Genomic DNA, 15,860 nt, shown 5'->3' with positions numbered 1-15,860 from the left:
CATAATATGCTTAACACACAACGCACATAAGTTAAAATCGACTCCTCTAAAAAAAATTAAAGTATATTGTTTAGTTATTGCCATTAAACAAACATATTCCCGAGCCATTCAAGCTGGGACAAGTAGTCCCACCCAATTTATCCAAAAAAAAAAAAAAAAAGTAGTCCCACCCATCTCTCCTCTCTTAACAGCAATGACTTGGCAAACAAATTCATAAATTATGTCAATCCGAATCACAATATACAAACTGCAAAATACAATTAAGGAACTGAAGCATCAGTAACAAAATGTAGTTTTCTCAAAATATCATCCTGCGTATTTAAGTGTCATTACAGGTTAGATAGAGCAGGTCGCAATATATGAACTCTACCTGTTCCGGTAGTTCAGGCCCTTCAATAAACCCGAAAGCAAAGTTCCTGGAGTCCAGGCTATTTCTTCTTATCTCCAATAACTGTTACTTCACTATTGTAATCAGCAAAACCAGACCAGGGAACCAAGGTACACGAAGCATCGACAACAAAATATAGTTTACTCGAGATTACGAGTAATGAAATGTCATACGGGTGAGAGAGACGCTGTATAAGATCCGTTGCAATAGTTCAAGCCCTTCAGTAGACCTGAATGTAAGTAAGGGGAAATAATCGTTTCAGGAATACCAAATTCATTGGTTATTTCTTGTGAGTCCTCACTGACAGTGGCATCACTATCAGCTATCTGGGAAACCGGCCCGAGAGCAATATTTAAGCCAACTGAAGTATGCTCCGTTGTAAAACTAAAAAACCAATCACAAAATCAGACAAATAGGTAGGTAATCGGATCAGTTTTCGTTTTGCATCTTGCCCTACAAATGAAGCTATGATCCACTTACACAATAAAACTCATTAGTTTTACAATGATTTAGAATCATTGAATAAATGTAAATCAATGGCTAAAAATTAAAACTGTGTATTTACATTATCCACCTCAGTTTTACCCTTTAAAATCTCCTCATTTTTACCCTTTAAAATCTCCTCATTTTTACCCGTGTATCTCAGTCATTGATTTACATTCATCAATGATCCTAAATCAGTGTAAAACTAAAGAGTTTTATATAATGCAATTAGATCTTACCTCGTGTGAGTGTGTGTATTATGTTTATGCTTTTTACATTCAAATTTAGGAATTCAGCAGTCATCATGACTGATGATTCCAAAAAAGAGAGATTTGACAAGATATTACAGTATCATTTGTGTCTTTAAATATCTTAACCATTCTGATAACGGCATTGCATTAGGAAATTTAAGGACAAAATTTTAAATCGTTCAACGAGTTTAATTATAGATTAACTTCACACATGAGGATCCATTAATGATACGCCTAAATGACCCTATAATATAGGTTAAGAAATCTGATAGAAAGCAATAATTTGATCCAAGGAAAAGAAGGTATAGTATATACCTTGCTTCAAAGCTTTGTCCTTTAGATGCCATTAGAGAACATATGTTACTGATAATCCAAGGGGGAATATGTGAATCTTTGATTTCAACACTGTAACAAAGGCCAGCAGATGAAATTGGCATCGAATGACCTTCATTCAAGGTGAATCCTTGGGGAAGAGCAGTACCATGATCAGCTCTTTTGATCTCCATGCATATAACCTGAAAATTCAATTGACATAGAAAGTTAGAAACATGTAAACCAGGTATTGCAACTAGTGGAAAGATAATCTGATCAAGTCTAATCTGCCAATCCTTGTAACAAAAATATTGATGTTACGTCAAACAGAACCTAGCAGCAATTAGAATGTACGGTGAAGGAAGCTAGATAGAAACAGATCTTGTTTCTAGAAACGCCACTGACCTCTGGAGCAGAAATAGCAGCATGTTGAAATGGTGCAGGAGAATATAATACAGGAACATCCACAGCATTCAAAAAGGTCAAGAAAGATCTAATGACAGAAGGAAAATAAGTCAGGCAAGAGACATTGCATATAATAGGTAAGTACCATCTACTACAACCATCTCAAATGAAATCCTAAAACCATATAACTAAATTTACTGAAGAAATTGTCTTTTAAATTTATAAACAGAAGGAACTCACCTATAATTTAACAAAATCTCATACAAACCATGTACATTCTGATTTCCGCTGAAAGCCAGCAAAGACTGTGGAGTGTTATCAACATCAGAGAAGGAATTTATGCGTCGAGTCTGCAGAAATTGTGCAATGAAGAATTGAGCACAAGAACGTGAAAATACCATAAATTGAGAAAAGTGGACATTCTAGTGGTTACACATAAGTATTCTTTCTGTTTACAATCCTCTTTACGTATGCAATCACTAAGCAAAGCATGGGACCTCTATCTCTAGGTTATGAGCCTCTAAAATTGTTCAGTGGCACCTGGAAATATTTATAAATTTATGTTTTAATTTTATCACAAGTTTGAATAATACTGATTTAAACTTGAAAAGGGATAACAACTCAAAGGCATGTGGGCCTCAAAAGGCGAACTAAAACAAAATTCGAAGCAGACACGAGAAAAAAGGCAAAGGCAGATCAAAACATTCAAAAGGTATCTCATGGTCCAACTAGAGGCATAAATTCAGTCAACCCAAATCAAGAAAACTATCATTACAAAAAAACGTACAAACCTGGCCCAAATTATGCTTCTCTATTTCTGAAAGCTCCACGAGATCTTCAGTAGTCACTTGTTCTACTTGAGAACGGCAAAGAGGCATATAAAAAGAAACATCCTACGAAACACAACATAAGTTATCAATAAAGCATAAAAGTAAGTCAAAATGGCTTATATTAAATGACCAGCAAAGGAGTCCATATATATATTTGATGTGCTGATTGTTGCAACATTTATAACTTCCTGAAAAATTACTAAATAGATGACAGAGGCAGTATCTGATTCCTCATTTATCAGTCACGACATTGGTTGGCAACAGCCTATATCAGTTTCAGTCTTTGGAGATACTAAAACTAGATACTTGTTGTCTGTGTGTTTTACTAAAGCATGCAATAAACTGAACTAGCAACCGCACAACCAGAGCTGCAAACATGTTTGTAAAGTCAGAAATCAGCAATAGCTTCTTTACAGTGTTGACATTAGCAAAACTTGCTTTAATGTAATGTTATAGCTTTCAATCAGTCTGCCAATTTATCTATAAAGCTGAATGAAACCAGTAAGCCAAGCAACATAAAGGTTCTCTACCTCAGAACCAAAACTCACTTGGTAAGTGAATTGGTTTAGAGTATCATTAGGATGAAGCATTTATAGACTAGAATAATCACTTTCATAAAGGAAATGCTAACAAGTTATATATAAGAAAACCCTTGCCAACCATTTAGTTAATATCATATGGCAGCAAGTATCACATGAACATGGTAACTGTACAGAAAAAATCTCTAAGAAACCATTTTCGAAATAGTTTTCATTGAATACAGTTTTCCTCATGATTGTATTGTAATTGTTAAGTATCCAACATAAAGCCAATCAATAGCATGTCAAGAGGTCCAACTTGAATATAAGACCAAAGAAATCCAAGAATTACTAAATGTAGGATAACACCATGTTAAGCATCCAACCTATAACTAAGTGGTAACAGGTGGAGGGGCCTAACATAAAATAAACCACAAGAAACCCAATGCTTAATAAATGCAGGATAACACCACTTAACAGTGATCAAGATAACAAAATCTATGCAATGTCTTAACTAGTAAAGAATGGCATCTTACATGTTCTTTTAGTGACGACCTCAAACCTCTAGTTGACTGGGAGATATAAGCTTGGTATGATCTACTTTCCGGACCATCAAAAGAAGTGAACATTACCACAAAATGTGAAGTGCACACTACAAAGTTTCCAACAGATCATTATCAGGATAGTTGTGCTTTCAAACAAATTGATGCAAATGAGCAAAGCACTCTAAAATAAAACATAAAGCAGAATTCAGTCGTCAAAAGAAGAAACAACTTGAAATAAAGGTTGAAACCAAGGACGATTTATGGTCTTGGCACATTGAGAGGATGTGTATGTATTCTCTTAGAAAAGTAAATAAATAAAATTCAGCAACCCATAGAAAACATCATCCCCCCAAGTATGCACATGCATGAGATTCGCATGGTATTTACCAACAATGTTACACAAGCAAAATACAACTCAACAAGATAAATGCAAGCACTACTGGGCATGCAGTTATGGAGATGTGTATGTGCATGAAATAAAATTTGATGTTCTCATGCCAAGAAGATTGGCACGTGGTTGCAAAGGTGTCAAAGAAAAAGTCAACCATGAAAAAACATGTACCATAAAAGATGCTACAAACATTTTGCCGAAACATATAGTAAAGACTCCGAAATGACTCCTCCCATGCTCCTATTCGCTTTCTTAAGAAATCTATTTCCACTGGAGAACAAGGAAAAACATCAATTAGATAACTTCTGATAGGAAGAGAAAGCTGGGGAAGGAACACTCGGGACATGTGTGTTTGTTGGTGCACAAATAAGGAGGGAATTGAAATCAAAAGTTCCATAAACAAACCTCCGTCTACTGCTGCTGATATCAATATTGACATGAGAGATGGTGGTAAGGTAGATTGAGGATAAATCCATGAATGTAATGCTTTAGAATTCAAACTTGAGAACTCAGTCTGGTCTGTGAAGCACTGATAATATTCTGATCATCTGAAGCACCAGCATTGGTGGTAAATTGAGGCATACCATTGTAAGTAGCACACATCATTGACCTATTTAACCTGGAATTACAAAAACAGGACGAAGTTACATAAACAAGCTAAATAAGCAGGCACTTAAAAGTGAGCAAGGAAGTCATTTTAACATGGTTAAATAACACATACAAAATATATAGGAACATATCACAAGAGCGCCCTTGTCTCCAAGTAGAGAAAATAGAACAAAATAAATGAAGAAAAACAACAGGTTTACTCACCAATTCACTGAGGATGAGGACACCAATCGCATGTAAGTTTTCAAAGTAAAATCCAGAGGAATCTTCTGGCCAGTCACATGGAATTCAGTGCAGAAGTTTCCAGTTGAAAGATCACCTTCAGAAGACTTGGGAGGTCTAGTCAGGATTGATTCACAAGCAGCTAGCCCTTTCAAGGCTTTATCCTATAAAAAATCAGTGGCATATTTAGGAGAGAAAATAATTTATGCAATAAAAGCTTGAAGCTTCAAAAGCACATACCATGTCAACAGTTGCCAAGCCTGATAACTTTTGATCCCCTGATGAAAGCTCAGTAACACTAAGAAATGTACCCTGACTACATTTTTCAAGTGTTTTATGGCCAATGGGCACATCATCTTTTGGAACATAAGCAGAAGAAACAGAATTCTTTGAACTGAAAGAAACAACATATAAAAATAAAATCAAAGAAAAAAATATACTTATCATGAGCCAAGTATGGGATATTAGGATTAACAGACATACCATGAAAATTGTTGCCTTCTCACAGCAGCCGAATTTGAAAGAGCAGAGATCTTCTTTAGGCTAATAGGTAGCTCAATTGAACTATTTTCCTGATAAATGATAACACAAATGAAAATATCAATGAACCAGTGATCAACTTATGAGAATAAAAACTTTAGGTGCATCCAGATGATTCCATTAAAGTATTTTCTGAAAATGTAATAACCTTGGCATTCTCTTTTCCTGAAACCAGTTTGAACCTTGATTTCTTGGCAGGAAATACTTCAACCATACGGGTGTCAATATATCTAGGATTCCTTGGTGGATCTGACTTTTTGAATGAATTAACCATCTCACTAACCAAGCAAATGGAGAAGAACAAAGTTCTCAGAAACTTGCAACGTAGTTAAAAAAATTGTAAACAGAAGAGAATTAACAGCACATACCTTGTGGCCAAAGATTTATTAAGAAGCTCAGACACATTGGTCTGCTTAAGCTGCTCCCCCTGTTATTGAACATTTCTTATTAAGCATAAGACTAAACAACAATTCCTAGTAAAGATTAACTAAACTAATCCAATTAGAATCCTCCAAGTAATAAAGTAAATAACATAAACATGTTAGAGCATTAGACCAAAATATATAATAACTAATGTAGAGTCTTAGCTAAAAAGAAGGCTCAGAGAAGGATGAAAAGATTAAATATCACACTTAGAGCTTCAATTTGGAAAAATTAAGGAAGACTAAAAAAAACCCTAAATGCTAGAGAGAAGAGACTAATAATAATTTTATCGCTTATAATAATAGCACCATAGCATTATCAAAATATCCTTTCCCCTAAACATTTACAATTGCCTCAATCATCTTCCTAACAAACAATCAAAACCAAAATAGTCGATCCACAACAGTGGTAGACTGGTAGTACAAGTTAGAGGTGCAGAAAAGAAAACTAGTACTCTGAGCTCCGAAGGGGTCTTCCTTTTAACTGTTGGACCAACTTTGAGAGCGTCCCCACCGATTTGTAGTGAAGCAGTAGCTGATGCGCCACGCGCGGCTACCTTCGCCATAAAAGGAAATCCTCTCGAACAACAACCTCGACTTCTTTACCTGAAATAACAAAACAACAACAACAACAAAACCAGCTCAACGAACAGAATATGCACAATTTCCTATTCATGATCAAAATACAATGGTGACAACTTCAAGTAGATTCATATAAAAATCAGATTCAAATCAACGCCTTACCCCAGTGAAGAAAACAATATGGATTCGCCCTAACCGGAAATTAACGTTGGGTATTGAGAAAAGATTTAGGTTTTACAACAGATTGAAGCGTCAGGGCAAATCGAGAAAAGGGAGAGAGAGTAGAGCAAGAAAAAGAAGCCGAGAAGTTGCGTTTAAGTGGAGAGACTGAAATTTTTTAGTGGTTTTGAACAATTGATTTCCCTCTTGTATTTGACGCCGTTATTTGACGGCTTTTCGATGTGGCGGTGCCGTTAAATAGCTACGGATGACACGCGGTTAGCTTTTTAACTTTATTGGCATAAGTATGGGTAAACTAATGCATAGTATTTCAACTATCACTTTTATTTTGTTTTAATCATTCAACTATTTTTTATTTCAAAACCATATTTAATGTTACATTTTGGATTCATTTTGGTCACTCATTATTAAAAAATTAATTGTAATGTTGATGTGTCAGTATAAATAATGTCAGGTCATCATTGAATTTTTTTATAAAAAATGTCTCTTCAACAATTATATTGCTTTTTGACGACATGTAACCAACATGAGACCATTTAGTATGATCACGGATGGACCTAAAGGCCCTCAACAATTTTAAATTTCCATATATTTTAGATATTTTCTTTGTATTTTCTATTAAAAATATATTTGCACCCCTAAAATTTTATAAGTCCTCACCAACTTAAAATTGTGTAAGTTTTCCCCCTAATATGAAATTTTCCGTCTGTCCCTAAGTATGATTTAAAAAAAAATAATAGTTGGGTATTCAAAATGAAACAAAAAATGATAATTAGGGTGCTAAACATATAATTTACCTTGTAATCATTTTAGCAGTAATTTTGTTATGCGGCGGAAAAAACTAAGGTTAATCTGTAATGAGTTTTAGTATAAAATATTATCATGTTTACTCTAAAAAGTTACATAATTGGTAATAATTTTAATTACAATCGACAACGTTATATTATAGTGAGTTTTAAACTAAAATATTATTGTATCTACTCTAAAAAAATATAATTTATAATTGTCGTAACCAGTTTTCGCCCGGGTATGAAATGTTTACTTGGTGGGAAAAGTGATGTGAATAAATGGTTTTTTTTAAATGTTTAAGGAGTAGCCATTGGCCTTTTGGGTAAGGTAGGTCGAATACCTAAAAATTTTATTTTAAAAGAATTTTTAAGAAAACATCAGTTAAAAGATAAACTGATATGCGTCAAAAATTTGTTCTTTTTAATAATAAAAAGGGATTCGTGATCGATTACGTTTGGGGAAGGATTAGCACTCCCACAACGCCCAAAATTGGTACTTATTAATTATAAATTATCTCTATTATTAGAAATTTAAAAATTTCGAATATATATATTTAATTTATAATCTTGTTATTTTACATTTATTACTATAATTAAAAAATCTATTAATATATAAATAAGATATTTATTTATTTAGAAATATCAGAAAATGGCTTCTAGGTGCTTTAAGACAACTCTTTTCTTAATATTAAACAATAAATAAATATTAATAAAACATTTATCTAAAAAAAATAGATTAATATATATATAAAATTTATAAAAGTAAGATATTTATTTATTTAAAAATATCAGAAAATGGATATTCAGTTGCTTTAAGGCTGCCCTTTCTTAATATTTAAAAATAAATAAATATTGTTATCTAATCAAATTATAATATTGTATTTCATGTAAATATTAGTGAATAAAAACATAAATAATTAATACATAAATAATTAAATAAATTATTAATTTAAACATATTAAAAAAGAAATGATAAATATATATATATAAAATTACAATAAAATGACCAAAATAAAATGAATTTAAAAACTTATAGTATTAAATATAAATTATCTAAATTAATGAACATAACTCGAAATATTATAAATAATTAATAATAGTGTAATTATCCCTTTATTAATCAGTGATTAGAATAATAATTATTAAAATTAAAGGCTCTAACTCGAATAATAAAAGGTTTGAGTACTAATAATATAATTTAGCCTTATTTAATTAATTCGGGTTAAAATAATCATTACTAAACTGTAAGGGACTAAATTAGATATTTACCCTAATTATATTTATACAGATAAGGACTAAAATAATATAAAATAAAATTACGAGACTAAATTAAAATGATAAAAAATTGCTTTCAGTGACTAAATTGCAAACTTACAGAATGACAGGTATTGCGGAAAGGGTTTTTCCATTTTTTGAAATTACATATGTATCCCTCCCCAAAACGACGTCGTTCGGGGAGAGATTTATAAACCCTTTAACCGGCCTAAAAACGGGTCTAACCCTCATTTCTTCTCTTTAATTTTCTCTCTAAGAGAGAAAACTCTCTATATTCTCTCTAGACTCTCTCCCCGGAGAGAGAGTCAGCCATCGGCCGACAGCCATGATATGCTGTCGGCCACCGTCGACGGCGGCCGAAAAATTATAAAACCCCTCCAAAAGAGAGATCTGAATACCCTAAGGACGGTTTCGGTCTCCTTTTTCCCTAAATCTCTTTAGATCGACGTAGATCTAATTTTTTTTACCTTTGAACGTTCGGTTCTACGGTGGTGTATGGAGGCTCCGATGAGGGTAAGTCTTCTCAATCTCTTTTCTTCCTTTTGTTTGCTGCTGTTGATTGTTGTTGGTTTTGCTTCTGTCTTTGGTCTCTTCTCTCTCTTTGTATCTCTGTCGTGGCTCTCTCCCCCTTCCTTTTCTTTGCAGGTGGTCGATGGCTTTTATAGCCATCGACGGTGTGGTTCTCGGACCGGTCTGATGGATAACTTTCGGTGAGTCACCATGGCTATGGTGGTGACTCACCATAGGCAAGAACATGGATGGTTGGAGTCTTGGCAGTAGAGTTACTGGAGTGTTCTTCAGAGGCGTCGTGGTAACAGTGGAGCGTCGGTAACGGCGGGATGAGACACCTGGTAGAGATGGCACCGTATGGTTGCCCTAGGGTATCATAACCCTAGGACTTTTTCTGGAAGCATCAGGACGGTTGGATCATAGCCAGATCCAACGGCTGTGAATTGATGGCGGCTGGGAGAAGATGAGATGATACCCTAACCGGGTTTAGAGTTTATTGTTCTGTTTGGGCCAGTCTGGTTTGTAATCAGGCCTATGGTTTTGGGCCTGCAATGTATTAAAATTAATTAATTATTTAATAATAATAATATAATATAATAATATTAAAACAAAATAATAATAATAAATAAAACAAATGAAATAAAAAACTAGCGTCTTCATCAGCCCCTCTTTGTTCATTCTTGTGTTAACGAGAATAGGGCAAAGACGAAAAGACAATAAGTTTTTTTTTCATTTGACTTCACTTGATTATGATGGAAATATTGAACAAGTTCTTTTTCTTTGGGATTAATTCTTCTCATTATGAACTTTTCCACTATGATGACAATTTATCTCCTTTTATGATGTAATCTAGCAAAAAGTTGAACAAATTCTTCTCATTATGAACTTCTTCTTCTTCTTCAGATGAGTTCTTCTCATTATGAACTCCTTCTGGAAATGTTGATCTTCAAAAGAGGTATTGTTAATTCAGCTTCATATGTGATGAATTAAATTAAGGTTGAACAAGTTCTTCTCATTATGAACTTCTTCTCCTTCTTCAGATGAGTTATTCTCATTATGAATACTTCTGGAAATATTGATGTTGATATATCTCCTTCTGTGATAGAATCATACAAAGGTTGAACAAGCTCTTCTCATTATGAACTTCTTCTTTTTGTTCAGATAAGTTCTTCTTATTATGAACTTTCTCTGGAAAAGCTAATCCATTTGAGTGATGAATTAAAGCGAAAGGTTGAACAAATTCTTCTTATTATGAACTTCTTCTTCCTTCTTCAGATAAGTTCTTCTCATTATGAACTCTACCTGGCACTACTGATCCACCGAGTGATTAATTCGAGCAAAAGGTTGAACAAGTTCTTCTCATTATGAACTTCTTCTTCCTTCTTCATATGAGTTCTTCTCATTATGAACTCTACCTGGCAATGTTTGAAAACATTATGCCCAGAGGTCTTATGAATGGCCCTGAGGTCTTATCATCTTGCACTGTAGGTCTTACAGATGACCCGGGGGCTTTAAAAATGTCAAAAAGCTCCCGAAGGCTTTTTGAAAACATTATGCACTGTATGTCTTACAGATGTGGGAAATAGTTTACTAAGTAAGAAACTATGGAAATCATTTTCTTACTTTTCAACAATTTCATTTTTTAGAAAAGATTAAATGAGAAATTTTGGAAATCTTTTTCTCATCATTTTTTTCAAAATAACTTGGTTGATTGGGTAACATGCCCCAAAATAATACTTCTTTTGTGGATTGCAACCATCTATTCTTCATGTGTTTGTGTGATTCCTGTATTTGAGGTTTTGAATTCTACCTTCTGTTTGTAAGGTATTTTTCATCATGAATCTTCTTTGAATATCTGTAAAAACCTCATGTTTGAATGCAATCAAATGTATCAATGTAATGCATTTTCTATTATGCTAATGATGTTCTTATGAATGCATAAATGATGATGCAATCTTCATGTGACTTCAACGTGGTGAACTTGGTCTTCCTTCACTTCATCATTTATTGCCAGGGTTACCTATGGAGATCAGTGTAGAAACTTATGCTATCAAGCTTGCATTTCTGAAGAATCATCTGATCAACTTGTATATTCGTGTCTTCTTTTTTTCATGAAAGTATCAGAAGAAATGTTTCATTTATGGAACTCTTGTCGTAGTCAGAACTATGACTTTGATGCCCCATTTTGTCTTGGATAAAACCAACTTTCTTTGCTTGGACTTGTGTAGAAATCCAATAAATCTATCATCTTTGAAGAGAGAATCTATAATCTTTGAAGAATTTAGATGTAGATATACCTGACTCAGCAGGGATTAATTAGGAGATGAGCATCTGTTTAGAGTTGACTCTTACAACACATTATAAGGAGGATATATCATAATTCCTTTCATGTCTCCATATCTAATCAGATCTCAAACAACAACATGTCATTCAACTTTAGTTGGCTCCACTAGTTTCTTGTTATTAAAAATTTCAGCTTCCCTTATGTGGAAAGAAATCTTCATCTTGGATTAATAAATGGAAACCATCTGATCACAACATTGGTTCAGCACCAGAATAACTGGTTTGTAAAACATTTAATAATACATTTATCATCTGATGTGGTTTCTGCTCAGATTTCTGGTCAGGGAAGCTCTTTCATAGTGTTCAGAACTTTTGTATAATGTCACAAGACCTCTTGAAAACAAAACACGATGGGAATACAAGTGATATGTTGGCATGATCAAAAGTTGGTCAAATTCACGAAATATGTTAATGCTGAATTGAATAAGAGATGCCAACTGATCTTGATATCATCTTGAGCAAGGCAAAAGTAATACCGAGCACGTTTTCTTCTGTAATGAGTGTTGTAGGACGTAGAAACACATCTGTTATAGGAACCATGTACAAAAAAAGGTCCATGGAATTCTTGTTGCTGTAGATGAAATGCACATGATAAAACCCTAATGGATGAAAACTCAATTCAGCCTAGCTGGCAATGATAACCTAGTAACAACGGGAATAAGGGTAATATACATAAGTCAAGCCTCCCTCTTCAATGTTATCAAGTAAGCAAAACTGATGTGAAAAACAATTTTGTAGCCTCAACAGCATGATTGAAACTAATTGCCAGGAATCTCAAAGAAATATTTCCAATCGTTACTGACACACAAAGAATTAAATTCAAAGCTAAGATCTTGAGGAACTGGACCCTGGATCGAATAGTCTGCCTGGGGACCATCTTTATCTATGCAACTGTGATGTAGCTTAAATAACACGCTGTCATATGACTCATGGTTAAGAAGATTGGGTATTTGAACCCATACTTGCTTAGTAGATATTTGTTCAACAACAGGACCCTAATGCAACTGCCTGATGACTGAAACAATCATGTATAATCAGCTCGACTGTCACTGCTTCACCATTTTCATTATTCATACCTTTTTGTCTCATTGGAAATATTTGCTCAAGTCAATGATCTTTAACACATGATGATATGGGTCTTCAGCATGCCCCAGTATTTGCTGATATGAACGTTCAAAATACATCAACATTCCTGATTCTGATTGAAATGGGCTTTCAGCCTGCCCTAGCATTTGCTTCTTGTTGATGTGAGCTTTCAAAATGCCTCACCATTCTTATTTCTGGTTGAAATGGGCCTTCAAGATGTCCCACGTGGATCTGTCTGAATTGGCCTTCAAAATGCCCCCAACACTCTAAACTGTAAGGTTTACTCTCAATGTCTGTTTGACTTGAATCTCATGATCCCCACGAGGTCCAATTTTGCTAATGCTCCATTGAGGGTACTCGTGATCTTTACACAAATTTGTTAATCTTGAATGCTCTCATCTGGTGTCATTAAACATCAGTGTTATCAAGTAACTGGAGGAATTCTCTTCATGTTGTCACAAACTTAAGAAGTGTTCAATCATTCTGACAGAAACGTCTAAGATATGTGCATCTTCTGAATGAGGTGATCATCTTCTGGATATGGAGGGGTCTAGTCGGACAGAGCGGTATAAATTTCTTGGTAGTCCATTCGAGACCGACACAAATGGCTTATCATCTTTCAGTGAAGGCTATTTCTGGAATATACTTTTCTGTGGGAGAGAAACCAATTTATGTGAACAGTAATCTGATGTACTAGCAAGACTACATATATAGTGGTACAGACTCTTCAAAAATCCACACCCATGCAACATATTGATTCTGATAACTACTCATCTGATTATGAAGCGATCTTTCAGGATGATTTCACAGATATTGATAATTCTTCTGATACCGAGGAAATCTTAAATTCTGATTCTGATGAGGAGAGTAAACTGTTATACTTGACGAAAATGGGGTACTCAGAGGTTGAAGCTTCAATAACCTTGGAGAGATGTGGTCCAGATTCATCAATTGCAGAGTTGACAGATCTTATATGTGCTACTCAAATGGCTAAGGCTACTGACACACTTCTTTCAGTAAAAGATAGGAAGCCATTATGTAACGACCCCAATTTCAAGAAAAAGAAAAATTCGGACTATGATTTTTGGAAAAGGAAGAAGCAGAGGAAGCTTGAAAAGAAGCTTCTTAATGAAGACGATCATGCAGTTCATCTTCTAAATCCAATGATTAGTTTTGGGGTTTCTACCGAACCAAATCAGATAACTCAAAGAACACTTCTAGAAGATGCTATTGGGCCTCCTTATTTCTACTACGAGAACATGGCACTTGCTCCAGTTGGTGCTTCGACTGAAATGTCACTGTGCTTATATGATGTAGAGCCAGAATTTGTAGATTCGAAGTATTTTTGTGTTGCTGCATGGAAATGGGGCTATATTCATAATCTGCCAATTGAGAACATATTTCCTCTTATTCTACTTCCTCCATGCACCATACATGATGCTTTTCCATTGACAAAGAAATGGTGACCTTCCTTCGAGTGTCCAGAAGTATGTTCTTGATGAGTGTCAAAAATGAAATCTAGTATGGGTTGGAAGGAATAAAGTTGTTCCACTTGAACCTGATGAGGTGGAAATGCTTCTAGGTTTCCCTAAAAACCATATACGAGGAGGAGGATCTGCTAAAGACAAGTTCCCCGGTGATATCAATGTCCTGTCTCTTTTCTCTGAATCAGTGATGCAGAGGTTACCTTCTACTGTCTTGGCATACCTTTGAAAACAAATGTGTAAGAACTGAATGATGATCGGTTGGAGCAATTAATGAGTAGATTTGGTAATTTCGACCTCGTTGTCGGTGGCATCCAGTGTAACAACCTTAATGGAAGAAATAAACATCATCGGGATGAACTAAAAGATTTTTGTTGGTGCATTTTCTTCCAATGACTGCTACAGTGACTGCATTTTCTGCTGCTTCAAGATGCACACCTACATATCCCATTCTGCTAGGGGGCATTGATTGATGGCTAGGGAAAATAATTTGTCTGGTGATGCTTATCGCCCTTAGCATGAGATAAGTGATAATATTTCTTGATGAATTGCTAATGATGTCATAGGAGAGCGTCACAAGTTCAATTCTCCAGATTTTTGGACTCTCAGACCCCTTGCCTTCAAGAATGCTTCATAATTCTGGCCTTGCTTATTCTTTTTCTATAATAGAAGTAGAATAGGCAACGATTTACTTCAAAAACCTTCCTCATTTTGAGACTGTCCTATTTGAAAATGTTTTTTCTCCTTTCTTTATCGAAGAATGACGAAATTTTGTAAAGTATTACCCTTTTCAGGTTCACAATAGAATTAAATCATAAGACATGAAATTAGTGAATATCAAATAAATCAACTACTCTTTCAAATCATTCAAAAATCATAGTCCTATGGCAAGTGTCAAAATTATTGACTGATTTAAGGTGTAGGTTGATTTTGGTAAAGTAAGGTCTCTCATGTTAGTCCAGCATATATGTCTTTTTGGGCTTCCATTATGTTGAAGAAATGGTTGTTATGCTCATCTTGTAGAGATACTTCTTGTTGTTATACTCATCTCGTAGAGATACTTATTATTTCCAGACTCTCAGGAACGTCTTTGGGATGTGTGGTTCTTCATTAAGAACTTAAGATCGTCTCTTATGTCGTTGTTGCACCATTCAATATTCGAGTCGCCTTTTCAGGTTTTCAACTCGAATCCTCCTTTGGTTCCAAGATGTTATTTAAAAATTTACATCTTGAACCCCCTTTTATCATTTTTCATATCATGCATTAAAGATTTTAAAAAAGCAATTTTGTAAATAAAAATCAATCCTTAGAGGCGGAATGAAATATGAAGATAGTCCATTTCACATAGAAATCCATATATGATTAGAATGGACTTTTCAGGTAAGTGACGTAGGCCAGGGCTTATGGTTACGAAAGAAAGGGATAAAAAGGCCCAAACAAGTGTTTAAGGGTAATTAAACCAAGGATCAATTCATTCTAATGCCTTCAATCTTGTCTTGCCTGACTTGAATCTGTTTTGCTACTTGTCTTTCATCATCTGGATCCCTCTAGACTACCAAATTTTGGAGTCAATTCCATTTTCTCATATCTTCATCATTTCTTGCTCTTCTTGTTTGAATATGAATCTTTGAACTAATTGCACTTGATCAACCTTGTAACTTGAAGCTCAATGAGTCACCCGTCTTGATTCAATTTT

The 15,860-nt window shown here is 34.5% G+C and overlaps 1 protein-coding gene across 1 annotated transcript; it reads right to left on the bottom strand.

Annotated features, from left to right (window-relative positions):
• Nucleotides 1-234: 234 nt before the first annotated feature.
• LOC120177777 (protein downstream neighbor of Son-like) lies at nt 235-6,803 on the bottom strand. Its single transcript, XM_039183797.1, is given in 16 exon segments — nt 235-772; nt 1,438-1,637; nt 1,840-1,927; nt 2,080-2,189; nt 2,631-2,732; nt 3,724-3,839; nt 4,295-4,393; nt 4,529-4,640; nt 4,643-4,742; nt 4,937-5,118; nt 5,195-5,348; nt 5,438-5,526; nt 5,643-5,772; nt 5,863-5,921; nt 6,372-6,522; nt 6,661-6,803. Coding segments are annotated over 15 exon segments (1,869 nt in total). The 5' UTR covers nt 6,483-6,522; nt 6,661-6,803; the 3' UTR covers nt 235-555.
• Nucleotides 6,804-15,860: the final 9,057 nt, after the last annotated feature.

This window comes from Hibiscus syriacus, unplaced genomic scaffold, assembly GCF_006381635.1.
Source record: "Hibiscus syriacus cultivar Baekdansim isolate YM2019G1 unplaced genomic scaffold, ASM638163v2 tig00112319_pilon, whole genome shotgun sequence".
Classification (NCBI taxonomy): Eukaryota; Viridiplantae; Streptophyta; class Magnoliopsida; order Malvales; family Malvaceae; genus Hibiscus; species Hibiscus syriacus.
Note: the sequence above shows the minus strand (reverse complement) of the source record. Positions and strands in the feature narration are given on the sequence as shown.